At 44.2% G+C, this 27896-nt stretch overlaps 1 protein-coding gene across 3 annotated transcripts; it reads left to right on the top strand.

The window, feature by feature from the left end:
* Positions 1–987: 987 nt before the first annotated feature.
* On the top strand, positions 988–27656 carry BLVRA (biliverdin reductase A). Of its 3 annotated transcripts, XM_082192905.1 has the most exons (9): positions 988–1570; positions 10730–10853; positions 11094–11229; positions 12504–12630; positions 13248–13367; positions 14900–14997; positions 19209–19316; positions 19719–19890; positions 23587–27656. In XM_082192905.1, the coding sequence occupies exons 4-9, from the start codon at positions 12512–12514 to the stop codon at positions 23858–23860; spliced, it is 891 nt and encodes a 296-aa protein (XP_082049031.1). In that variant the 5' UTR covers positions 988–1570; positions 10730–10853; positions 11094–11229; positions 12504–12511; the 3' UTR covers positions 23861–27656. The 3 variants fall into 3 exon arrangements, with proteins under 3 accessions (XP_082049031.1, XP_082049030.1, XP_082049032.1); XM_082192904.1 differs by lacking the exon at positions 10730–10853; XM_082192906.1 differs by lacking the exons at positions 988–1570; positions 10730–10853 and adding an exon at positions 10873–11010.
* Positions 27657–27896: the final 240 nt, after the last annotated feature.

Below are 27896 nucleotides of genomic sequence, written 5' to 3'. Positions count from 1 at the left end.
TATAGGATTCTGCCTAGACTAAAAATGCCCTTCAACATATACAACTGGGAATGACATATATACACAGAAGGGCATTTTTTTAGTTTAGGCAGAATCCTATACAGGTAAGTCTGTGCATGCGAGCATGCTCTCACTCTGTGTGTGTGTGTGTGTGTGTGTATATATATATATATATATGCAGCACCTTAGAGACCAACTAAGTTTGTTCTTGGTATAAGCTTTCCTGTGCATGCACACTTCTTCACATACACATACACACACATTGAATGACATTTTTAGTTTATGAAGAACTCTATGCAGGTTTACTCAGAAGTAAGTGAAGATGGGGCTTGTATGTCTGTATATGAGTCTCGTGTGTGAGAGATTAACAGCATTTAGTTCCAAGTGGCGGCACAGCAAAGCTCGCCCAGCAGCAGAATGGAAGCATATCCGAGTTTACAAATACACTGCGAAGCGCCGCGGGACACCAAGGGCGGCAGACTAATTAAATATAAATAATACACGTCCAATTTTTCGCCTCTTAAAAGAGTCTCTTCTAAAACCAGAAGGAAGGCACGCACCTGGGGCCGAGAGAGGCGTCCTGGCCGAAGCCGCGCGGCGGGAAAGGGGCGAGTCACGCTGCCCTCCGGGGCGCCGCCGCCATCTTGAGGCTCCTCCCCGCTTCCTCGGCCCCCGGCGGGCGAAGGAGGGCCGGGCAGGGGCGGGGCGGGGCGAGGCGGGGAAGCGAGGCCTCGGCCGCCCCGGAGCACAAGCGCGGCGGCTTGGGAGGGAACCTGCCTCGCTCGGCCTGTGGGTAACTTTTCCCAAGAATGAATTTGTTGTTTTCGTTTTTATTTAGGAAAAAACAAGCAGAGGCAGATCATTGTAGGAGAGGCTGGTGCCGCTGAGATTGTCAGGACCTTTGAATGGCTCACGCAGAGAGTTACTTCATTCTTATGCAGCAGCAGCAGCAGCAGCAGCCTGGCTTCCGCAGGAGTTGTGTACGGAAGAGTGGAAGGCGTGCTTTGCATAATCCACTGGACCACAGCGACTCTCATCTCTATCTGTGCATCTCTTAGATAGAGAGAGAGATTTGCATTGTGCATGCCTTGCCTTGGCCTTATCCGGGTGAGGAAAGCAGGCACGTTCAGGGGACGGAGCGTGTCGGGAGAAGTTGCACCCCAAAGGGGAACTTGCCTTGCAAGGAGTTGCACATTGCACGGCCGGCTTCAGTTTCAGGCCGCCTTCGCCGGCGATTCCCACGGAAGGCCCTGCCCCGTGTTTGACACCGGGCACCAATCGGCGCCTGCCGGCCCTTCTGATCCCCTCCCCGCCGCTTCCCTGTCTCTTTCCGCCCGGCCTTTCTCTTGCTATGCCCGCCTCTGGCCTCCGCCGGCCCCCCAGTTTCCAGTTCGGGAGGCGGCGCCTGGTGGCGGCGGCGGCGGCAGGAGGGACCTTCCTTCCCCGGAGTTGTGCAAGGAGCTGTGAGCAGCGCCAGGAGGCCAAGCCGGTTTTGTGACTGCGCCCCGCACAGTGGAGCTGGCAGTTGAGTTGTGTAAGCAGTATCTGCAGAAAGAGAGAGGAGAGCAGGGTAAGCTCAAACCAGCCCTTCTTTCTCATGGGGAATGAATTTTAAAAAGTGGGGAAGGAGGAGATAATGTTGCTTCGGGTCCATGGTTGATGGGACTCTGTGATGCCCCCCCCCCCCGCTGGGATGGTGCTAGGTGGGCGGTCATCCCTGCTAGCAAGTACCATATCCCTGTCGTTTGGATTTTCCAGTTGCTGATGGTAACTTTGGTTATTCTGAATGCTGGAAGGTTCAGGGAAGATAAAAGACAGTGCTTCCCCAAACTGCAGAACTCCCTCCTGCAAGAAGCAGGGATGGCACCAATTTGGATGGCTTTAAAAAGGATGAGACAAATCCATGGAGAGAGGAGGGCTATCAGCTCTGCTCTGCCTCCACAGTCAGAGGCAGCAAGGCTTCCCAAAAGCAGTTGCTGGAAACCACAGGAGGGGAGAGATGCGCTGGGGCTCATGTTCCGCTCGCTGGTCTCCTGCAGGGATCTGCTTGGCCACTCGAGAACAAGACATTGGCCTCATCCAGGAGACTCTTCTTCTCTTCTTGTGTCCCATCCATACTTCCCTCAAAGTGCTTACTGCTGTAATTGGGGGGGGGGGCGCAAGTGGAATGTGGGAGGGCTTATTTGAGTATGCTGTCCTGTGTTTTATTACAGCTGTTGAAATATGCCCTCTGAACAATTTAGAAAAGGACAAATGCTTTATGTTTATGGACCCTGTAAGCCAAATTTTAAAAGGGCAACAAGCCCTTAAAGTGGGAGGGGGGAGAGGGGAAGCAATGTGCAATGTTTAAAAGAAGCACCAAGTAAATTCCTTGCACATTTGGAGGGTGCACCTTGAGTAAATAAGGGGGGGGGAGAAGTAAGGTAAATAAAGGACACAAAAATGGTGCAAAGTGTGCCACTTTAGATATTAAGGTGAGTAAACTTTGTAACTTTGACGGGCTATCTACAACTTGGTTTCAAGAGGAGTTGAGCTCTCAAAAATTCAGTTGCAGATGCTGAATTATATCCTGTAGGTCAGGCATCCCTTCGGCCCTTCAGATGTTTTGGACTACAATTCCCATCATCCCTGACCACTGGTCCTGTTAGCTAGGGATCATGGGAGTTGTAGGCCAAAACATCTGGAAGGCCGCAAGTTGGGGGTGCCTGCTGTAGGTCATTTCAACCAAGTGTAAAATGGGGGTGACTTAAGCTCCAATTGCAGAGTTTAAGTCAAAATTCTGAGGTCCGATGAGAAGTATTCTGCAGGTATGAAAGGTTAGCTGCTGTTAAAGCAGTTCTAAAAGTGTGGAGCACAGTTTGAAGTAGATGCAGGTGTTTTTAATACAACAGATTTTCATGCTGAAAAGCCTTCTAGTGAAGAAATACAGGAATTAATAAAGGTGAGCTATATCCTGCCCTCTGCTTCCAAGCTGTGAATGCCATTGCTTCTATAGATAAACCAGAACACACGCACCACACACGAAAGGGAGGTGTAAGCTGGCTTGGGGAAACCTGTGGGTTTGCAAGAGAACAGTAAATTGTTAGGGGCAGACAAAAACCTAAATAGCCCCACTAAGAACTGAACAAGCAGAGGTACCCTGCCATGGAATGCTGATTGACAGCGTGGAACCAGGTGTAGGAATGGCACGGAGTGACGAGAATCCTGAGAAGCAGCATTGCATGCCAAAGCACCCAAGGCACAAAGTTCCCAGGAGAACAACAGATTCAACTAGGCCACAACTTTATTGGTTACAGATGTGAGCGGTTTGGCTTAGGCATTGGGGTGAAGCCAAGCTATATCTTGACTCCTGCCCATCTGCAGAGAGTCCACTGAAGGGCAAACCACCAATAAGGGGTGCCCTATGACTTACATTAAATAGGGGGTCCCCGTAGGGGCTGTGACATGGCCCTAGCCCACGTCCAGACTTCAGATAGGATTCACACCCTGGATCCCTTTAACAGGATACCCTTACTGAGGAGGGGCAGGTGAAGCCAGCATCCTCCCCTCCAACCAAACAAAGGTTTACCCAATGCCTAAACTCACCAAAGTTGTGACGATTGCTACTAGGTAGTCAAAACCAAATGGCCGGTGCCAATTTGCCAAGTGGGAAAAATTCCTACCCAGCCTCAACAACATGGCGACCAACAATTGTCCATAGCAAGGTCGTATGAGCTAAGCATGAAAAGAGGGTGGGTGGGTTGGGTGATTCGACGAAGGGGTGAGAAAGGGGGCCGGCCAGCCGTGCCGCGATTAAATTGCCCATGGCCACACCCACCCTGCCAGCTGAATGGCTGGGGCTGTCCCCCAGCAATGGTGACGCGGCTGGAGTGATGTGGGGGAGAGGTGGCGTCCCTCCACCCGTTTGGCTGGGGAACTGTTGAGACCCGGCTGTCTGGCCACAATGCCTCCAACTGCGTAAAAGGTGAACCAACTTCCATACTGGAACACTTTGCTGCAGGTCTCACTTACCTTTGTAGAAAAATCGGTCTGCAAGACTGTAATATGATCCAGAAACAGACTCCAGGGTGGTTCTGACTTGATTCTCAGAGGCTTGAGTTGCGTGATCTTTGCCTTCTCTCAGTCATGAGAATGATTATCATTTGTTTGTTTGAGGGGAAATAAAACAGCTGCACTTGGTGGAAATTGTGATGTTGTCATCAAAACCTGCCCCCTATTCTTTACTCTGGGTGATCCAACTCCCATTTACAAGGTCCTGTGGGAATTGTTGTATGTTCATGTCAACGTGAAGGGTGTAAAAAGATGCACTGGTCAGGGGTTTCTGCAATACGCAAGCTTTCCTACCCTGTGTACATGGACAGATATATAAGCAAAGTGCCAAATGGCTCCTTAAACCACGGTTGCAGCTGCCAAAACAGAATGTCTAGTTGCCATTTGGGGACAAGACAGCTCTTAAGTCTTATTTTGCAAATGATTGACAGACTGTGATTAAGTCTCAGTTAAACATTTGGCTAGTTCAGATGACAACTTTGAGCTAGGTTAACAGCTTTGAGAACTTAAAGAAGACAAGTCACTTTATCTAGGAATAATCTACACACAGTATATATTGGCCTAATCCAACCTCTTTCTTAATGGTGACTGCTCCTGCTCAGGCTGCACAGAAAAAACATTTTTTCTTCCTGAAATTCATTTTGATCATGCAGATGAAATATAACTGATAGAATTTTACAGGATCTTGGATGAGTGTGAAAAGCGTCCTGATCCAATGATCCCCAGGCATGAAGCTCCAGATGGTGGAGACGTCAAGTGCTATCCTGGCGCCCAGGCAAGTTCACTTGGACACAAGTGGTTGATAGCCAGGTGCAAAATGCTCCTGGTGCCTGGCTAATTTCAAACACTGCTTGGATTGCCATGTTTTTGTTTATAAGGATATAAGGAGAAGGGCTGGAAAAGATCTTTGGACATCAGTCAGCCCAGCTAATATTGGGCTATAGAAGGCATGACTTGGTATAAAGCAGATTCATCTATTTATTTCCCTTTCCCTACATGTGTCAGGAATCCCAGTGTGTTTGTCAGCAAGGAAATGAGGCACTCTTATGGCCCTCCTGGCATTATGTTTGCACACCTGTTTTCTGACACTGGTCTTGGTATTTCTATTAGTAAAAGTAATGTGAGAGCCAACACTCAGTCAGACTGCAGTTGCAGCAGGGGTCAGAGTGACTCATGCTGCAACCTAACACCAAATAGTTTTTGGCCATCCTTTCCAAACTGCTCCCATGAACACATCCTTCAATTCATGGCAATGGTTGCTATGTTTTCCAGCTCTGACATGAATTGCAGGACAGTCAAATTCCAGTGTACAAGTTTGTGGCTTAAGTCTGGCATTTTTAGTTGTGGGGTTGAATTCTGAAGTCCCTCAGATGGCAGAAGCTGGGGCTGGGAATATATAACTTAGAGAAAATGTCATTTGAGGGTCCACAGCTGAAGTATGCTTTGCAGGAATGGAGCAGAACTCTGCCTGAGAGCATCTAAATATGGACAATACTTCTATAGAAGGACAGTCAGATTGATTCAGGACAAGTTGTATCCGTTCATATAAAAGCATGCCCAGGGTTCTTTTTATACTAAGTGTCTCTGCCAGGATCTGTGGCTCATAGTGGCATTGCATACAAATTGTATTTTGTGTGTGCAAGGGCTTTTTCCAGCCGGAACACTCCTGAATGTAGTTCTGGAGCGGCAACATTTTTTCCAGTGCTTTTTAAGGTAGTCGATGCGGCACACTCCCTAAAAAAAGCTCAACACTAGTGTGTGGCCTGCCAAGCATTTAAAAACAAACTCACTCTTGATCTTTAATCCCAAGCATCTAGCCTTCGTGGATGTTTATAAAGAAACTGTTGCATTACTGTGATCTGTCCCTTGAAGGCAAATCATTCTAATACTGCAGAAAGGGATTTAAACATTCGGTGTATTGTAACTATTTCACAGTTGTTATCTGAACGATTGGAGTTGGCAACGTGAAGGCTTTCAGTCATATCGGCTTCAAGTACAGCCCGTCCTGGAATCTTTTTAAATGACTCACAAGGTATAGCGGACAAGAACTCACCTTTGTTGCACTGAAGATCATGTTGCAAAGATGCACCAGACTTGCTACCTATGAGGTCATAGTCACATTGTGGTCACATAGTCCATAGCTGAGGGGGAAAGGATTTTTGTGACCAATGTAAGACACCTAAACTACCAAAATTAAGTGCATTTGATTTGTTCCTAGGATTATTATTTTTTTGTCAGATCACTAAATGAGAAAGCAAAACTCTCAGTACCATAAAGGGTAAGTAGTCTATTCCCTATTGGGGGGGCGGTCCTTCAACTGAACTTTAGAAGAAGAAAAATAGAAAAGTTTTGTGTCATCTTGCATGTCATGCTTCTGGTTTCCCCCCTCACATGTAAAATGCCATTTAAAAGTTGCTAGAGAATGAAACTGTGGGAAGTTAAATTTAAAACAATTTAGAACAGATTAACTATTTATGGAAATGGGTCTGTAGATTAACATTTTCATAGAATTACCTAGCAACCATGATGGACCAAAATGGACAAGTAATGAAAAATTCAGATTGGTACAGAATTCAGCATCCTGGGGGTCAGTTTAGGCACTCAGCTGAATGAGGTGGTAAAGCTTTGCTAAACCCTAGCACTTCAGCGGGCAGGTGGTGAAAATAGAAAGCAAGCATGTCAGGGAGAAGGGTTCCGTGTAACCACCCTAATCCCACGGGAGCATGGATCCTAGGGAGCTCTTTGTCCCTTCCTGTTAAAAACAGTAGACTTAAGGAAGTTCAACAGTGTGTAATTTTACTTTATATGGAACTAGGAACAGATGGAAAATGAGGAGACTTAGGGTTAACTGAAAAATGGATTTGGGGCAGGCAGGATCTGGGTTGGTAATGAATTAAAGGACGATCTAGATAGGATTTTTATTTGAAGAAATGAATTAATGTAAGATAATTTATTTAGAGGTGATTGGTCATAATTAAAGGAAGGAGAAGTTATTCTGAGCTTGGGGATAGTTTAGTGTGTTTTCGGTATAATCATCCTGCCCCCCACATTTCCCCTTCCCCAGGGGTGGTGGAAAATCTTCCTTCGTCTTCCTACTCAGTTGCAGCTTCAAGTTTTCAGACTGAAAAAAGACTGAAGTTGCTTCTTGAACATTCAGCTTGCTGCAACAGACTACAACTGATCTCCAATTTAGACCTGTGTTATCTTTGTTGGCAACTCAGTGGTGGAAACTCCCATAAAGCTCCAATAGATCGCTCTCGCAAAAGAATTGTCTTTTGGTAGAATGAATGGCTATCAGATCCAGAGAACTACCATAAAACTATAGACTACACCACACCGTCATTCCCTAGTTTGAGAGCGGCTGGGCTTTCCCAAAACTATTCTGCGGAGAGAACTAATTATTAAAAACAACACAAACAAATGTGTGCATCTCAGCAGATATGTACGATAAATGTTCATTGCATTTTTTAGAAGGGCTGCGGTTTTCTGCTGTAGCAGAAAGTAAAGTTGGAGGAACCCCAGAAGCTATTTTCTTCAGCATTAATTTAGTTCAGGCCTCAACTTGTATTTGAAACAAATATTCGTGAATTAAAGTTGGGGGATATGAAGTAGTTAACAGAGTAGCAGTCTATAAAATATATAAATTTGTAGTGATCATAAGGCTTTTGAACGTTAACAAAACCAGCACGCATATGGAAATACACGAGGCAGTACTTGGGGGTCTGAATGCAAAAGTTCAGCTAGGTTATCCAGGCTAAAGGTCACCACCCTTAGTTCCATGTTGAAAAGAAAAGCCAGTTTAACTTGATTAGGCTCAAATCAGGGTTAGTTGAAATCATATTCCTAAAGCATAAATTAATAACTATATTGGGGTACTTCCAGATTGCAAGCTTTAAGGAGACTTTGATGTGGATGAAAAAATATTATTCTACTCTCAGTTTCTAATACGTTTTGCAAAGATTGTATTGCTGATGCTAAAGCCAACAATTTAAATTAAGTTGTGTAGTGTTATTTAAGCCTTGTAAATACATCTGCAGAAGGTGCTAGCCCACAAATGCTTCCGAAAGGCACTGATGGTCTAAACATTTTAACAAGCAAGAGACCAGTATTTGGAAATCTTTGAAGTAGTTTTCACTTACTAAAAGCGAACAGTTAAATAGATGTTTTCAAAGCTGAACTTCTCAAGGGGATGAGTTCTTGTAAAAGCCCTGGTTACATATGCCAACTTTGCTCCTGGAAATATTATCTGGCTTATCTACTTGCAGATAAGTTTTCTGCTTGTTTTTTTACACAGGAATCCTGCATTCCCCCCCCCCACTCTTGTTCTGAAATAATACAACCCCAGATAGGTTACTGCAGTAATATCCTGTTTGCCAAATGGTCTGATGGGCTTAGTTATTCAGCCCTCTGGTTAAGCTTTTGCAGAGTATTGTGTGTTGGGAAAGGGTGCTAAGGATGTCCATACTTTGAATAATTATGTAAAGGAGAAAATGTTGGCTACTGCTATTTTTATTCATTTTAAGTTTACTTTATCTTTTGCACTGGTCTTCCTCCAAGGTACTTATGACAGCATCCATGGCTGTACACACTCCGCAGTGTAATCCTGTGAAGTAGGTTAGGCAGAGACAGTGGGCTTGGTCCAAGGTCACCCAGTGAGCTTGAGGTCTAACTTTGAACCCAAGTTCCCCAGCTCCCATCTTCTCCCAAATACATGGCAAGATTGCACCTGCCAACATTTCCTTCTCTTCGCACCTAAGAAAGAGGCTCTGACCTACATTGCATCTGGTCACCCAGCCTATGAACATGGGTTAGGGACAGGGAATCTGTGGCCATCCAGATGTTGATGGCTTCCAGCTCCTGTCATCTGCAACTGAAGAGGCCAGTAGTCAGGGATTGTGGAAGTTGTAGTTCAGCAACATCTTGAGGGCTACACGTTCCCCACCCATAGGTGAACAGGATGGAATGGGGAGGAAAACACAGCGGTTGATGGCCAAGACCACATCATGTAGAATTCTATCAGTTATATTTTATCTGCACAATCAGATTGAATTTCAGGAACCAAAATGCTTTTTCTGTGCAGCCTGAGCAGAAGCCATGAACAATGTTATACTTACTGTTGTAGCTTGTCTTCGCTTACCCCACCCCACTGCCCTGCTCACAGTTGTGTAGAATATTCTTATGTTATGAATGGTCTGTGTCACCATTAAAAAAAGAGAAAGGAATAGGCCAGTGGTCTGTCCCTGTATCAAGTGACTTCTCTTCTTTAAGTTCTCAGAGTTATTATCCCAGCTCAACTATCCGGATATTTAACTTTGTGCATGCCTTTTTAATTTAATGTTACAATGGTGTTGTAGGGGATGCTGACATGCCACCAGCCCTGGATTCAACTGCTGCTCCTGTTGGCTTCTACACTTTGGAATGGGGGGGGGGCATTTTGTCAAAACAGCTTCTTGGGCTGGCCTGTATAGGAGAGAGGGCTGGACTTTGTCCATTTCCAACAGAGATAGTTTTCAGGAAGTTTCTTTATTTATCTATACAGAACCTGGATGAATAGCCCTGTGGTTGGAGGTATTGGAGGGAGAGAAAGGAGTCTTCATGTTGTGTCCTTCTTATACATCAAAAGCAAGTTCCATTGGTTTCAGTGGGGTTTAATTAGGGGTTGTTTCCAACAGCATTTCTTCCTTGATGCATTAATGAATTTTCACAGCATCTCCTCACCACCAGGACCTCAGGATGAAAAGTACCATAACTGCTCAACCCTGTCTCCAAAATGATATAATATAATATAATATAATATAATATAATCACAGCTAAGTGGCATTGAGAAATATGAATGCTTGTTCCCTCATCAGCCTGGGGCCTAGATATTTTAAAAAGTGGTTTCTTTGTTTTGTTTTGTTTTGTTTTGTTTTGTATTACAGGGAAGGACAGTAACAGTGTTACAATGTCCTTTCTTGTGTTTTATAGAATCATAGAATAGAATAGAATAGAATAGAATAAGCCAAGGAGTGAGAAGTTTTTGCCTAAATAGCTATTTGAGATTGCAAGGGTTCCCTCTGGTGGCATTTTGGATTAAGATGTAGAACATTTGCTATCATAGCCTCCAGGAATCCAGGCAAGGATTGCTCATCTAATTTTTATTTTGGAAAGGGGAAGGGTTGTTCTGGGAAGACATCCTCAATCTTCCACTTGAACCTGGAATAGGGGAGAACTCTTCTTGCTTCCTCTGACCTTGGGGTGCTCAGTGCAAAAAATGATGAAGGCCACGAACCCAAGAACACTGCCTGCCCCCAAAGGCACTGTCTTCTGTGCACTGTTGAAATGACCAATCTGATTCGTGCAAAAATAGTAGCCTAGACTCTCTCCAAATTGTTGTGTTATTGGTTGGAATAAAAACAAATAGCAATTTACCAGAGGACCAGAATTCAAGAGTTTAAAAGAAAAAGTGGGATAGGGTTTTTTGTTGGTGTGAGAAAGCTATTTTTTAAAAAGGGGAGAGGAAATTGGGCATCCCCCCTGGAAGAGGGCAACATATCTAGTTTCAATTTGATCCAGGAATGCTCCTTCGCTACTCCTCTTTGACCCCGTTCCTGTTTTTGATAGATAACTTGTGGTTGGTCTCACCCTCATGCTTATCTTGAGCAGTCAAAAGTGCATAAGCCTTATCTCTGTTATACAGAAAAGGCAGAAAGAAGTAGTGAATTCTTTGTAAAGCTGAGACATCGTCCTAAATACTGCTACCTGCATCCTCTCGTGTTCTTTTTGCGCAGACCCAGGTGAAGGACTTTACTCCCCCTCCCCAGGTATGATGTACCCAGTTCCATCCCTGGCTTCTGACTGCTTGCCCTCCTGGCTGCCCTCTCTCCTCCTGCCATTTGCTGCTGGGTTGGCTGAACAGCTGGAATGCTACAGAGGGCAAGTGCAGGCAATGATTACGGGAATTGAAGCGCTTCATATTGTGTGAGCAGCAGCCCATCTCACAGCCTTTTTCATTCCACATTTGCACCTGATGTTGTACCCAAAGCACTCTTCTGTCTTGGCAGAACAATCCAGGCAACAGGAAGACCAACTGAGGAAGTGAAGAGCACAGAGGAAGTGAAGAGCACAGAGATACATGTCTGCTTGAGGAGGCAACTGGCAAATTAAACTGAAAAGTTGTCTTATTGGTTGACGTTACAAGTAAGTTGTTGGAAAGGGAAGGCTTCCTAAATTATAAGGGGAAATGTACTTTGTAGGCCTTGCTAATGGAACAGGATTGAGAGTCTGTGAGAGTAGGGCTGGCCCATCCATGAAGCAAGGTGAGGCAACTGTCTCGGGTGGCAGGATCCACAGGGGAAGCAGATCCGCCCTCCAAGGAATGAATTGCCCACCACTGCAGTAGTAACAGCAGCTGCCGAGCATTCCTCGGAGGCTGGATCTGCCACCTCCTCAGCCCCCACCCCAGCCCTCCTCCACAGAGGCCTCTTAGCACATAGACAGTGCTGCTGGTCTCTTCCCACCCCTAGGGAAGAAATGGTGGGGGAAGCCCCATGGGTCCACATCTGCCCAGCATGATCCAGAGTGGACCTCTTCCTTCCCCCACGACAATCTCTGATTCCCAGCTCAGCCATTGAGTAAGGTTGATTTGATTCCCCCCCTTGTTCCTGATGCAGAGCTTCACTCACCCCTTCTTACCTGGTGGGGGGGCACCATTTTGTAGTTTGCCTTAGGTGTCAAAATGTCTTGGGCCAGCCTTTAATCTAAGAGAACATATTGGGCACAATCCTGCTATAATCAAAACATTTAACTGAGGAAACAGTGCTAAACACCCTTTCTAGAAGGGAAGCCTCTGGCCAGTGACAGGTCTTTTGTCCCTTGACTCTGGCATCCCAGGGCAGCTGTCAGTTGGAGCAGAGAGATCGCCCTGGCAGGGAGAGGCAAAGCAGAAATCCCCTTCTCTGGCCAACGTTTATGTATCTGATGTTTAAAGTTTATTATTATTATTATTATTATTATTGCAAAGCAGAAATCCCCTTCTCTGGCCAACGTTTATGTATCTGATGTTTAAAGTTTATTATTATTATTATTATTATTATTATTATTATTATTATTATTATTATTATTTAATTAATTAATGCATCGCTTGCACAAGAGTCTCTTGGCAATTTGCCATTAAACAAAAAACATGCCGGTATTACAATGCTGTTTTTTAAAAATGCATAAATTAAACATCACAATCTAACGTCCAGCTCTTATAGCCATAGATTTGTTGTCCCTCTGTGCACTTTCAGTATTGAAGTACCCTGTGCAATTAACTTTGCTAGGGTTGAAAGAATGCAGCTCTTTAAACAATTAGACCATCTGTATAGGAAATGCCAGCAGCAATTCTGTGATAGCGTAGAGGATAATGGGGAGAGAAACAAGCTTCTAGTAACCTTTCTTCTTCTTCCCCCACCCCTCCCTCTTTCACGAAGGTTTTACCATGTTTGGGACTGTGGTCGTTGGGATTGGGATTGCAGGATCTGTGCGGATCAGGGACTTGCTGAATCCTTTGCCTTCCAGTCCAGCTGAGCATCTCAGACTGTTGGGCTTTGTGTCTAGGTGAGAGGCTTCATTATGTGGCTTAAGAAAAAAAGTCTAATGAGACTAATTTATACCTTGTAAAAACAATTATGCTTGATGGCACCTTGAAGCTAACTTTTGATAAGCCTTTTTTATTTTTTCGAAAAATGGGCATGATGTCTCATAGGTAATAACCTACTTCTTCAAATGCTTAGTAGGAACTTAATATTCTAATGAGCCAGGTTAGAGCGCTGTACATCTCAAGTTGTCCCCCACTGAGGCTCTTTTCAGTATTCCCTTTTCGTCAGAGGTAAAATGAGTGATAACTGGAGAGAATGCCTTTTTGGTTGTGGTGCCCCATTTACTTATCTGGTTCCAACACTGTTTCCTTTCAGGCACCAGATGAAAACATCTTAATTCTATCATCTTTTTAAGTTTCTGGCATTTTAAAATATTCCCCATGGTACTGGATTATCTATCATCTGTTTTAATTATGCTTTTTTGTTATTGTTGTGACATTTTAATTGAGTAAAAAGCTCCAAAAGCAATTTTGGGAAATAAATAAGCTCTTGTTGCTTCCTTCTGCACTTTTGTGCCACATAAGTGCTGTTCATGGTAGGTATGTTCTCATTCATTTTTGTTTCTGCTAAAACTAGGAGACCTCTAGGTGATGTTCAGAAAGTCAAGCAGATAAGTCTACAACAAGCTGTGGACAGCAAGGAGGTCACTGCTGCCATCGTCTGTACAGATAACCAGAACCACAGTGAGACTGTCAGGTATTGCCTTCCTAATTCTCTAGTATAAAAACGACGTTAGAATGTCGGTTCTCCGTTATTCCAGAGAGTATGTTGACCAGAATGACTTTCAGCAAATTCAGTTGCGATTTAGGCATTATCCTTCTCATCAGTTGATGATGGTTCATGCGAGTTTAAACAGTACATTTTCTTACCTTCCAAAACGTGGGTGGGATAGGAACATAGGAAACAGCCTTACACCAGGTTAGACCATTGGTCTGTCAAGCTCAGCTTTGTCCATACTGACCAGCAGAGGCTCTTCAGAATTTCAGACAGGAAACATGAAGAATAACTTTATGGCAATAAGAGCCATTTGACAGAGGAACGGATTCCCTCCTTCACTGGAGGTTTTTAAGTGGAGGTTGGATGGCCACCTGCCAGGGATGCTTTAGCTAAGGTTCCTGCATTTCAGGGAGTTGCTCTTGGTGACTCTTGGGAACCCTTCCAACTCTACAATACTACGATTCTCTTCCCAGCTCTTCCTGGAGACGTCAGGGATTGAACTTGGGAACGTCTGCATGCAAAGCAGCTGCTCTGGCACTGCTCTCTGGCTCCCCTGAGCCTTGGCTCTTTCCTGGTCGCCACTTAATGTGTGTGTTTCATCTAGAAAGGCAACAATATAAATGCGCAGTTTATGCGAAGTGCTTGTATGGATGCTAGAATGTAAAAAGGGATGGAGAAAATTGTCCTTAGCGCCTAGAAATGCTTCTGATATCCATGAAAGCTTGCGTCAAACTGTAAACGAGTTTGACTTTGGCTGCAACTGTAATTGCTGCACCAAAAGAACAATGAGAATTGTAGTTTGCACGGCTGCTGGGCTGGGTGGATTTGATTTAAATCACTAGTCAGTAAGAGTTGATTTAAATCATTTTTTTACAGAAAGATTCATTCTTGCTGGTATAATCTTAATATTTACAACCAGATGAAGGTTTCATTTTTGGAATAATAAATTTTCAGAGTAGTTTTTACAGTTATATTAAAAATGACTGATTTGGTTATACTATTAGAAATACATAGACAGATAATTATGAAATTATTGTGAGGTTCAATAAGTTAACTGTTTCTATTTGGAAACTTTTCTGCTGTACTTTATTGGAAGGAGAAAAATAATCATTTTCTTAATAACAATTTAAACAATTTATTTAACTAAAACAATAACATTATAGCATATGTATCCATGTATCCATGTTTGTTAACTGATGTGGTTAAACATTTTTTAAAAAAAACACCACAGACTGAGTTTTAGCACACATGAAAAACTTACAACAAATCCTTATTTCCTGATGAATAGCCTTTGGACTATAATGTAACTTAAATAGAAAACTATCCTTAAAAAGATTTTTCCTCCAAAAGCATTTTATTTTAAAATTTTAATTTTTTTGGTTATTTTTTAAATCATTTATTTAGCCACCCTGCTGCTGGGAATAATTTGGAAAACACCTAGGAAAGGTGCTCTGAGCTTCTGAAAGTGCAAGATGCATAAGTGTAACACATTTCATTTTCTCTCTTGTAAGGATGTTCCTGGAGGCTGGGAAACATGTCCTTGTCGAGTACCCTTTGGCGCTGTCTGCAAAGGAAGCACATGAGCTGTGGGAGTTGGCAGAGCAGAAAGGTATTATGCAAAACCAAGGCTGTGCTTGTTTAAAACAGTGTGTGGCACCATGGCTCTGCTCCTTTGTAATTTAAAGTGTGTGTCGCAGGGCAGCACAGTTGCAAAGGTATCGTGTCCTGTATGGAGTGTTATGCAGAAAGAAGAATTTGACAAGTACTGCTTCTTCTTCTACTACTGCAGCATCACAATGGGAGAAATTATATATGTCAAAGTTCTCCTTTCTTCTAAACTATTAGAGACAAAGGAACTCTGCCCTGGTCCCTCCAAATTAACAGAATGGGGGTGGGGGGACATCTCAGATGAGGAACAGGTGTGGTACAAAATGGAAAACTATGGAACGCTGTGCTGTGCTGCAAGAAGTTTGTGCTCTTGGACAGAGACAACCACTTTACTGCTTCAGTTTCTAAGAAAGGTATAAAGTATGTGTCACCTGGGGTCCAACCCTACCATTAGGCAAAATGAGGCAACTGCCTCAGGCAACAGACGTTGAGAGGCAATGGCAGCACCTCTCTCAACGTTTCTTCAGTGTTCCCTTCTATTGGAGAATATACTACTACTACTACTACCGCCACCACTACTACTGTACTACTACTACTAATAACAACAACAACAATAATAATAATAGTACCCCGCGCATCTGACTGGGTTTCCCCAGTCATTCTGGGAGGCTTCCAACATATATAAAAACATAACCAAACATTACACACCAAAAGGCTTCCCTATGCAGGACTGCCTTCAGATGTCTTCTAAAAGTTGTGTAGTTCTTTATCTCCTTGACATCTGATGTGAGGTCATTCCACAGGGTGGGTGCCACTACCACGAAGGCCCTCTGCCTGGTTCCCTGTAGCTTCACTTATCACAATGAGGGAACCGCCAGAAGGGCCTCTGTGCTGGATCTCAGTTTCTGGGCTGAACGATGGAGGTGGAGACGCTCCTTCAGGTATATAGGGATGAGGCCATTTAGGGCTTTAAAGGTCAGCACCAACAATTCGAATTGTGCTCAGAAACATACTGGGAGCCAATCTAGGTCTTTCAGAACGGTGGTATATGTTCCCAGTGGCCACTCCCAGTCACCAGTCTGGCAGCTGCATTCTGGATTAGTTGTACTTTCTGAGTCACTTTCAAAGGTAGATCAAGCAGTAGTCCAAGCATGAGATAACCAGCACATGTACCACTCTGGTGAGACACTGTGCAGGCAGGTAGGGTCTCAGCCGATGTACCAGATGGAGCTGGTAGACAGCCGCCCTGGACCTGTGCCTCCATAAACAGCTGTGAGTCCAAAATGGCTCCCAGGCTGTGTGCACCTCGACCTACAGGGGCACAGTTACTGCATTCAGGACGACGAAGTACCTCACACCTGCCCACCCCCCCACCCCCCTGTTGCCCAGAAACAGTATTTCTGTCTTGTTGGGATTCAACCTAAATCTGTTAGCTGCCATCCATCCTTCAATGGCCTTCAAGATGTTCACTGCCTTCACTGGTTCCGATTTAAATGAGAAGTAGAGCTGAGTATCATCCACATACCAGTGAACACCCAGCCCAAATCCCCTGATGACCACACCTACTGGCTTCACATAAGATAATTAAGATAATTTCTTATTTATACCCCACCCATCTGGCTGGGTTTCCCCAGCCACTCTGGGCGGCTCCCAATCAAATATTAAAAACACAATATAGATGCTGACAAGTTTTGTGCACCACATGGCCTGTCCTGACCCGCCCCTCCCTCAAAAAAGCTAGCCTTCTGCAACAGAGGATGCTGTCCCATTGCAGGAAGGCACGGCATGTGGAATTTGGAGGAGTCGGTGTAGCACCACCTTGTACTTCATATACCGTATTTTTCGCCCTATAGGACACACCGGCCCATAGGACGCAGCTAGATTTTTTTGGGGGGAAATAAAGGGAAAAAAATTATTTCCCCCTCCCCCAGGCGCGGGGCCCCCAGAACAGGACCCAGAGCGATGCCGAAGCTGCGTGCAGCTTTGGCATGGCTCTGGGAGCTTGCGGGGCTGGAGGAGGGGGAAGCCCCCCGCCAGCCTTCTAACCAAGTCGGGGGACAGCGGGAAAGGCGCGCTGCGCCTCCCCGCTGTCCCCCAAGCTTGTGGGTCTGGCGGTGGGGCTCTCCAGGCTTCAGCGAAAGCCTGCATTCGCCCCATAGGACGCACACACATTTCCCCTTCATTTTTGGAGGGGGAAAAGTGCGTCCTATAGGGCGAAAAATACGGTAAGGCTGCAAAATGTCTTGGGTTGCCCCTGATTTCACCTTTCCTAGGAAAAAAAGCAGGGGGGAATTCCTTAGTTCATTCTCTTTTGTTACTGATTTTTATTATTTATTAAATTTGTATACTACCCTTCATCTGAAGATCATAGGGTGGTTTACAACATAAAAATAAAACATGAGAACACAAAATACATAACAATAATGAAAAAACGAGAACAAACCACAAACACATTTTAAAGGCCATAGATTGTTTAATCATCCAAAGGCCTGGTTATAGAGAAAGTGCCAGGTGAGCCTCCTGGGGGATAAAGGTAAAGACCCCTGATCATTAAGTCCAGTCGCAGATGACTCTGGGGTTGCAGCCCTCATCTCACTTTGCTGGCCAAGGGAGCTGGCGTTCGTCCGCAGACAGCTTCTGGGTCATGTGGCCAGCATGACTAAGCCGCTTCTGGCGAACCAGAGCAGCACACGGAAAAACTGTTTACCTTCCCGCCGGAGCGGTACCTATTTATCTACTTGCACTTTGACGTGCTTTCGAACTGCTAGGTTGGCAGAAGCAGGGTCTGAGCAACGGGAGCTCACCCCATCATTGCGGGGATTCGAACTGCTGACCTTCTGATCGGCAAGTCCTAGGCTCTGTGGTTTAGACCACAGCGCCATCCACGTCCCCTTGGGGATATCTCCTTAGGGATAGCATTCCACAAATGGGAGCCACTGCAGAAAAGGCCCATTCTCATGTTGCCAACCTCCAGACCCTTCATGAAGGAGGCATGCAAAGAAGGGCCTCAGGGTCCAGGGTGGTTTATATGGGGAGAGGCATCCTTGAGCTGTTGTGGTCCTGAGCCATTTACGGCTTTATAGGTCAAAGCCAGTACTTTGAATTGGGCCCAGAAAGTGATTGGCAGCCAGTGCAGTTAGGCCAGGATTGGTGATAAATGCTCAGACTGTCTTTCCCCGGTGAGCAACCTGGCCGCCAGATTTTGCACCAGCTAAAGTTTCCAATTCTTCTTCAGAGGCAGCCCCATGTATAATGTCACAGTATTCTTGCCTAGAGGTTACCAAGTGCATAGACAACAGTAGTTAGGCTATCCCTGTCCAGAGAGGGGTGCAGTTGGGCCACCAACTGCAAAGGACCCAGAAGTACCCCCAAGCTGTGTGCCCCCTCCTTCAGAGGGAGTTTGCCCCAGTCATCTGATCTAGGGCCCCTGTCTTATCTAGATTGAGCTTCAGCTTATTGACTCTCATGCAGTCCTTTACCAAGGCAAGAGAGTGGTCCAGCACGTCCACTGCCTCACCTGAAGATGTAAAGAAGAAATAGAGCTGTTTAAGAGTAGCAGTCTTTCACCCACACTGATATCAGTGCAAATAAGATCCCACTCTTTAAAAAAGTGAAAAGCAGGTGTAGTAATACAGATAGCACAGTGTGGAAGCACCTTGTATTTTGGAGCAAGTCTGCACAATGTCTGACCCACCAACCATCTAAATTGTGTTCAAAAACAGGGACGTTTTGCAGCACCTGATGGGGTACAGTAAATGGCTGATAAGCTGTTTGGCACAGGGTGCCCTGGCCTGCTCTATACCTTCAGGGAAGGTAATTTCATTCTCATGTATATATACCCCACCGTTTTATCTGATGGACGAAATAGTTGCTTAATTGTTTTTTTCTGTTTTTAGCCATTTTTATCCGTAGAATGCCTTAAGTCCTACTAGGGAAAAAGGCAGGATATGTATGTATGTATGTACAAACAAACAAACAAACAAATAGTGCAGCCAAGAAATGGAATGCGTAGCTACTTCCTTGGTGTAGGGTTCCCAGCTAAATTACTCAAGGGGAGATTTTATGACTTTACTAGCTATGTAGTAAGAAGGTGCTCAAGGAGGCATAGCTTCTCTCACACTCTTGTAGAAGACTGGGCACTGACAACCATGCATTTGAACCTGATGCCATTCCCAATTGTTGATCCTTAAATCTGATTTGTCTCCATGGCAGGCAAAATCCTCCACGTGGAACATATTGAACTCCTGACTGAGGAGTACAAGCAGCTGAAGAAAGAGGTGGCAGGGAAGGAGCTTGTGAAGGGAACCTTGCACTTCACAGGTCAGTTGTTGGAGACTGTCTAATTTAATGCAGTCTGACCTGCTTTGCAGCAGCCGGTGCTTCAGACGTCATCAACCCACCCATTTCTGGAAGGAATAAACGTGGACCAGGCCTAGATTCTTAGCCAGTTTAACCAAAGATTCTAGGCCTACCTCTTTGCTGACTGCACTGGTTTTTCTATTTACAAGTATTATTTATTGTAAGAGAGCTTTAAAAATGTGGTTCTGTCCAGCCCCCAGCTGCAGTTTGGACTGGCGCAGTCCATTCTACTGTCTGTTGTACAAACAGACCTGGTCTTTGAAATTATTCTGTCTATTTGGTAGTATATCAAATAGTCCACACATAGGTAGAATAGTTCTTTTTCCAGCCATGTGTTCAAAGTCCTCTTTCTCATTTCTAAAGGTGGCGCACTGGATGAAGAACGCTCAGGATTCCCAGCTTTTAGTGGGATTGCTCGCCTGACTTGGCTAGTTGATCTATTTGGGGACCTCACTGTTGTCTCTGCCACAAGGGAAGAGCAGAAAGAGAGAAATTACTCCAGAATGACTGCACAGTTTCAGACTGCAAAAAATAGGTTGGTATAATTGAATTCTAGAAAATGTTGATTAACCACAATAATATTTCTCCTGCTGGCTTACTCAACCCTCAACCAAAATAATCTCTGCTCAGGCAATCTAAATTTTGCACCAAGAAAAGGACGAGGCAGGAGCAAATTAGCTGTGAGCATCTCTCTAGGAGCTCATATGCTTGGGTATATGCTACGGCATAATTTGGCTTTGTGCAATGTGCAAACCAGACCAATATCTGTTTAATTTACAAACCACTGTCGCATATGCTCAAGGTAGTGTACAACAAAACAAAACCATAATATTGAAATGAACACAATAAACAGTTTACACTTTCAATCTATAATACTGCCCTAGTCTCAATAAATTATTTCCTCTGCATCTGTGACATAGGGCATGACCACAATTGGACAGGCATTTGCTGAGAATCATGAAATGGTTTTGTTTTGATATCCTGGGTGATATTTTCAGAACTGGAACCAGTTGTAATTGCTCCTACAAGTCGAATTTGCCATTGTCTTCCTACTTTTCTAGGTAGCATGTGGCCTGGTTTGTTACCTGCGCTGTCAACCACCTTTGTTCTACTAGGCTTATCACATGTTGTGTGCACCTCTGCCATGTGTATCCCAGTAGCTTTTGTCTTTGGTGTAGTCATTTGTCTAAGATTAATCTGCTAGGAATGGTAGCGTTGCATAACAGTCTAACTATGTTGGCTAGCATCATATCCTAGCTCCACTGGCAAAAATCTCTCGTGGAGCTGGAGCCAAGGTCTCTCTCCAAAAAGGTCACTTAAACTGCCCGTGGCTCAGCAGCAGCATGGCTCCCAAAAAAGTAAGCCCTTTATCAAATAGCATAGATGGGAGTTTGTAACTCTGAGCAGACAGTGTTTAACTTCTGAAAAAGAGCACGACTGATTCCGGTCCACTTGAAGATAATGCTATATCCTCTGCCACCTCACAAATGTATGTTAGCTGGCTGTGCTGAGGAGGACTCTGAATAGTGCTAGATTTGGAGTCCTTTTTCTATCTGTATGTCCTGGGCCAGGGCTGTAAGCAGCCCACCGCCACCACCCCCATTCTGTCCGAAAGAAAAACAAAGGGGAAGCGACAAAAGGCATTCTCCCTCAGAAGATGTAACAAGGAGTGCCTGCACACGTGTTTTCTGCAAATGACCAAACAGATGACGCAAGGAGAGTCCAGGTCTTCCATCAATATTTGTGGCAGCAAAACAGAGTTAGCAACTATGCTGACTGGTTGAAAAGCTGCCACTGCTGCGGATTTGGTTTCACTGAGTATTTGGACAGCTGTTTACACAGAGCCGTCAGTATTAAATCTTGTTACTTGTTCTGTCATCTATTATAGAAGAGTGGAACCTGCAACAAAACGTTGCAGTTTATCCTCACCTCCTTGTAGGAGTGCTCTTGTTCAGGATTCCTGCCAGCCATTTCATTTCATACAAAACATTTCAGGTCCACACATTTCCTTGTTTTTCTTTTCCAGCTGACAGTCAATATTGTTTGGCTCTTGAGCACATTCATTTTTCAGTGGACATGTTTGTATGTGTTTAATGTTTGTTCTCTTTTAGTTTTGCAAGACATGAGATTTCCCTAAGCATGCTAATACCTTCCTCTTAGTGGCCTCACTTGGCCTACAATCCTGTTGCCACTTGCTACCTGAGATCACTGTTAGGAGTGGCAACTAGCCTGTGTAGCCCGGCCTCAGGTGTCCAGGATTTAACCAGCCAACATAACGTCTGCGGGGAATTCTGGAAAAATGTCCAGGATTTTTAGGTTGATTACCTAAAAAAAGTTCAACAACATTGAATTTCATTTAAAATGCTCAACAACTTTTGTGTCCTGAATTTTACTTCTAGAAATATGACAGCCCTAGGTATAGCAGCGCAGAAGTGAGTTACAATCAAGCTTCTCTCATTTGGGGAATGAAACTTCTCAGGTTGGGGATTGGGAAGGCTGCTGGGTAAAATCAGACATATGGCAAGAGACAGGAGGCAGCTGTGAACTGCTGGCAAGTGATAAAGCAAGACTGGGAAACAATGACTAGAGAGCCAAGGCTTGTTAGATCTGGGCTTGAGAATCTGGCAGGGCAATTATGCCAGGTGTGTCTTCTGTTGATGTTGCAACATTGTGATCCTGCAACCCAAAGGGGACAAGAAGGGTCAGAAAAGCAGAGGGGAGAGGTAGGGGTTAATTTCACGGATTGAATTGGAAAGCTGCAGCCTTCAGTAAAATGCAGTAATTTGGTAACTTTTCACAAAAGATAAAGAACACCAGCAGGTGGTGCTAGAAGTGGCAGCAAGTGTTCAAATAATTTAAAAAAAATGTCCAGTAGCACCTTATAGACCAAGTAAGTTTGTTCTGGTATAAGCTTTCGTGTGCATGCATACTTCTCCAGTTCAGTTTGCCATTTATATGCTTTAATAAGCTGCAAGTTATTTTTCAATGTATGTCTTCATAATTTGCTGCATTTACAGAACCACCTGCAGCCAGCTTGCTTAGGATGGGGAAATTCCCTGTGTTGTCTTTTCAAAGCCAAAGACATCTGTGCAAGCCGCTTCTGGGTGTCATGCAACCCTTTTAGCATTTGGCTGCTCTGCATAGAGAGCCAGTGTGGTGTAGTGGTTAAGAGCGGTAGTCTCCTAATCTGGTGAACTGGGTTCGCGTCTCCGCTCCTCCACATGCAGCTGCTGGGTGACCTTGGGCCAGTCACACTTCTTTGAAGTCTCTCAGCCCCACTCACCTCACAGAGTGTTTGTTGTGGGGGAGGAAGGGAAAGGAGAATGTTAGCCGCTTTGAGACTCCTGAAGGGGAGTGAAAGGCGGGATATCAAATCCAAACTCTTCTTCTTCTTCATAGTGTTCCAGGTCTGTTCCCTTTCTGGGCCAGGTTTCCCAGTGATGCAGTTCCATTGACATGGGTGGATTTGCACTAGCTGAATGTTTGGCCCACTCTCATTTATGTCCGAGTTGGTTTTAAGTGTGGGCTGGATGTGGACAGACTCAGTAAGTCTTTGCTGGAATAGAGAAATAGAGCATTTCTGACACATCCCTGAATTGGCTGTGAGTTAGGCAGAACTACTCTTGATGTCCTTCTGGGTACCTTGAGTGGGAAAAATGGGGTCAGAAATGCAGCCAGAGTCTTAACACAAGCTTTTTGTGAATTTGTTCTTAGCTTTTGTTATCTCTGAAATGTTATTAATGAGGAAGATGAGAGTGGCTTATTAAAAACCTGCTTGAACTTTATGTAGCCATTTTACTGCATTTTTAGTATATAAAAACAATTAAAACAACAACAACTCCCTATGTGAGCACATTGTGGCCTTTGCCAACGGAGAGCGTTCCCCAAGTGTTAAACTAAGATTTGAGCATTTCTGATGTTTTATTACAAGTGTCGACATAGCATTATAATATGCCAGCAAAGCAAAATGCATTTCTCATACCATTACAAGCAATAATTATTTTGGGTCTACTTACAGAAAACCTGTGACCCACTTGCAGAGCCTTCAGGGCCCCCTTGCAGGTGGTGACCCACAGCTTGGGAAACGCTGTGCTGGAGAATAGCACTTAATATTGGAGGGCACTTTCTGGCCTCCACGACACACTTTTGGCTTATTATGAGGTCTTCATTTGCAGCCAGCCTCTGAGTTGGTTGACTTGGTTTCCCTTCCCTTTCCGTCTCCTTTAACCAGGCCCCTGACTTGGATTGAAGAAAGGGCACCCGGGATGAAGCGGGACAAGGCCATCAACTTCTGCTTCACAAGTGGGTGCTTGGAGAGTCTTCCCGAGGCCCCCCGCTCACAAGTTGGCATCTTCATGCAAGACCTGATCCTCTTTGCCAAAAAGCTTTTGGGCCAGGCCTCCCAAGAGGAAGTGGTGGCTGAGAAGAGGCGGATTCTGCTGTGTCTCGACCTTGCCGAAGAGATTCAACGGCTCTGTGAGCGGCCAGCGAAGATCTACTCTTGAAACTGCTTGGGATTCGGGGGCTGGGCTGCTTAGAACTGCTGCTGCTGCTGCTGCTCCTCCTCTTCCGGAAATGGTTCTTTCTTCCATTCCCTTCTAACTTGCCAGACACTCCATTGTGACCAGTAAGACTTTTCTAACAATTTTGGGCCAGTCCAGGTTTCCCATGTCCTTTACAGGTTTGGTTTAACCTGGCAAAAGTGAATAGTGTACCACTTTTGGCTTGCCTTAGTGAAGGAGTTGGCAAAATGTAGCCTTCCAGCCCTTCAGACCTTCTTTTCTTTCCCCAGGACATACCTTCTCCCTGGCCATATTCCTTCACCCAGACCACATCCCTGACTGGCCTGGCTTTGTGCCCTCCATGAGTGCTTTTGCCTGGGTAGAATGTGCTCTTGAAGTCTGGTAATACTTCTTGCTTTGCTTGGGTGGAAGACAAGAGGTGTAGGCACATGTGTTGCCTGCTGTTCAAAGGTAAAATACATTTATTTGCTTCCTCTACTTTACCTTTGGCCTTGCCCACCACTGGCATGGGTCTCTTCTCTGAAAGCACCTTCTGACAACAGAACTACAGATACAGAAAATGACAGCTCTATGTTGCATTTCCTGCCCCAATCTACAGAATGTTTAGTTGGACTTAATTTGTGTTGTGTCTTCAGCCCACCTGTCTTTTTGGCTGTTGCTGGGAGGACTGAGGAAAAGATCCTCAAAAATCTTGCTCTGCGTTACTGGAAGCAAGAGAACTTTCTATGTGGCTGCTATTTCCTGTATCGTGTTTAGTTCTCACCCATATTAACTAGCTGACAGACAGGTATATGAGCTGCAGAACTACTTCCATGAACTTATGGCTCAGTTTTAACATGGCTGGAGTTAAAAATCTGCCCTCCAACTGGGTTTTACACTTAATTGCCTTATGCTGAGTTGGAACTTGAGATTTCAGACCTCATGCTTTGATCCAGCTCCTTTCTGAGACTGATTCCGTCTTAACCTGCCATAAAGCAAGTGGGTCTACTCTATTTTTGTGAGGAGAGTGCCTCCACATGGTGGTAGTGATCATAGCAGGTGACCTGCTTGTTCTCAGGCTGTTCTTCTAATATAAATACCAGTTGTCACCATGTAGAGGCATATTTGTGAGAATCACCACACAAAGTGGGTCAAAGTGGGTCAAAGTGGGTCCTTGCGATGCTTCTGCTACATCTTGTATTTGGAGTAGCTCTTGGTCATTTTCCTGTCCCTAGAAACGCACAATAAACTCTGCTAATATTCAGTTTGAATTTGAATATATGCGGGGGGGGGGAGAGTCTGAGAAGAACATACAAAACCCATTTGAAGTGTTAGAAATGATAGATTCACAGTGACTGCATAGCAAGCAATCTCGCCTGGATCTAAAAATTGATTTGCATAACGTAGACCTGAAATTATTTTTGGTTATATACAGTAGCTATAGAAAGTACAAGAAAGAGGTTCATACTCAAAAGTATACTGAAAGAAGATTGTATACTGAAATTTCTGAGGATTATGCCTTTCATTTAGCACAGTGCTGTGTTATTTCTGCCCATGATAGTCTTGCATCTATTTTGAAACGGCAAAACATCTCAAGCGCTATCGTCAAAGTAAGATTTTTGGTAAGTCAATTGTTCTATTTCACTTGGGACTCTCTAAAAAAGATGGCATTTCAGGATCCTTTCCGTAGTTCCAATCAATTCAGCCATTTATAATTACTGCTATGTTCTTGTAAACACTGACTCGCAAATAGGAGCCTAAAGTTATATTCATTTTAAAAATGGAAGCAAACTTCCCAATATTGGGCTTGAAATGCTTGTGGTCACAAGATGGAAATTTGTGCAAACAAGATACTGTTCTGTGTCTCAATAGAATCATAGAATTGCAGAATTGAGAGTCATCAAGTCCAAACCCCTGCAATCCATGAATCCAAACATAGGGTCCCCATCCAAAATGAAACCATACTATACCCTGCTTAGCTTTTGCAAATGTGCCAGCATGGGGGGGGGGGGTTGCTGCTTGTGGGTGTTCTGTGGCATTTATTGACTTGTCAATAAAACAGCACCGCATCTTTGTGAAGGGAGCAAGGTTGGTTGTTTTGCTTCTGTCAAGTCCCTGTGGCTGATTGTGAGACTGGCATGCAAAGAGACTGGCATGTGCAGAACGAAACTATTTGCACTTGGGAGTACTACACCAAAACTGCCTCTCAGCTGCTTTGCTGAATGGTTTTGGTGCTAGTTTGTCGCTGCCCCTGCCATATTGCTTTGCTTCTGATGAGGGCCAATCCAATGTTATATTGCCTGAAGCAAAACCAACCAACCCAATGGCATCCACTCTCCATTGATTATTATGGGGTACAGTTGCTGGGAAACTCTACTGTGCAATAGCCTTACTGTACCCTGCAGGTTTGATCTGCCTGTCGCCCAAGTCTGCTGCCTTGTGGTAAGGACACTGCTGTTTCTAACTTAAGGGAAAGCCTACCTAAATTGTAGTACATGTGACCCTTAAAAGTACTTTTACTGCAAATTATGTTGCTGGACTTTCACTGGCTCCTCTCTTTACTCATAGAAACGGTCTAGAGGTGTACAGTGAGTGACATGAGAAATTGAGGAGGACCATAGATCTGGGCTGCAACATATTCTGTAATCTTGAAACTCTCTTTTGGAGACAACAGAATTTTCCCTATATGCTGCTGTGCTTACAGTGTTTTGTTCATGCTAGCAGACAATTCTTTTTTTAATGGCCAAAATTCTATAAACTGCCACTTAGTGTAAACTTTATAGGGCCAAAATTATTGTTATTATTTATTTAATTAATTTCTATACCGCCCTGTGCCTGAAGGTCTCAGGGTGGTTCACATAAAATGAAAGCCATTGGCCCGAATCAAAGGGAGCTGGGAATTTTCACGATATAGAAAAATTTTCCCCTTCCCCTGCCCCTCCCAGGGAAGTGAAGAAAGCCGGTTGTTGCCTTGGAGATTTAGTGTTACTTACATGGAAAAGTGTAGTGCAATTGAGTTGGATCCAGAGTAAGGCTGAAAACCCTATACCCAGTTACCAGGGAGTAAACTCTATTGAATTTAGTAGGATTCAAAGAAAACATGTATAGGATCACACTGTTTGTTAGTGCAACATGAGTGCCATTTAAACAATCAGGACAAGTTCATAATGACTTAACTCTTACTGATTTCTCTTGGAAGAAAGTTCTGTTAACTCACTCTGGATCCAGCCCCTTGTTTTTTGGAAAAAAATACTGCAGTTTTTACAAACAAAGGGCCTTTTTATTTTAATTTTTAAGACACAGTATATATAACTGATTTTTTTAAAGAGAGAGAGAGAGAGAGAGAGAAATCACATTCTGTGATCTTCAAAGAGGGCACCTAAATGCCATCATATGCATGTTCACTCAGAAGTAAGTCACATTTATCTGGGAGTAAAACCCATTGATTTATGGAGGGCTTATTTCTGTAGACATGCATAGGATTGCATTGGAAGCAATGCTAGACAAGAGTTAAGTGGAATGTTGTTGCTGCAGTTATCTTTGTCCAGTTTAACTATATTTTATTGCTGATATGAATAGAACTGAAGGAGGCAAATTGTTGGTCATTGTATGCCTTTAGTGGCCGCCTCAGTTTTTTGTTTTCAGAAACGCCTCTGTTTCCTTGGAACCCTTTATGTGATGCACTGAAATGCCTTGATGCATGCCTCAGAAACATGATGTTGTTGATACATTGTGCTATAAGTATGCTGGTGATTATTGTATGTGCTGCCTTGACTTTAATAAAGACATCTGAGCTCAATTTACTCTTTCATCATTTTGTTTTCCTTCCTTCATTTCTCCTCCCCGCAATCTGGTCATCAGATGCGTCTTGCTTTAAAAGTGCTAATGCTCTAAATTGCGGGACAATTTTCCTAATATGCTTAACGGAGAATCCCACTGACTTAAATCATTGTCCTATGTACCGTGCAATACTAAACATGGTGTATGTACTGTATCTTTCCCAAGTACCTGTGTCTGACTCTGAAAATACAGGTGTTAA

This window comes from Podarcis vaucheri, assembly GCF_965113315.1.
Source record: "Podarcis vaucheri genome assembly, chromosome: 12".
In the NCBI taxonomy this organism is placed as follows: Eukaryota; Metazoa; Chordata; class Lepidosauria; order Squamata; family Lacertidae; genus Podarcis; species Podarcis vaucheri.
This window is presented reverse-complemented; position numbering and strand designations above follow the sequence as displayed.

Excerpts from the sequence above, each read along its gene's own strand:
- BLVRA (XM_082192904.1), top strand. The coding sequence starts at position 12,512 with ATGTTTGGGACTGTGGTCGTTGGGATTGGGATTGCAGGATCTGTGCGG. Across the intron at positions 19,317-19,718 it reads GGGAACCTTGCACTTCACAG|GTGGCGCACTGGATGAAGAA; the intron begins GTCAGTTGTTGG and ends TCATTTCTAAAG. Across the intron at positions 19,891-23,586 it reads TTTCAGACTGCAAAAAATAG|GCCCCTGACTTGGATTGAAG; the intron begins GTTGGTATAATT and ends TCCTTTAACCAG.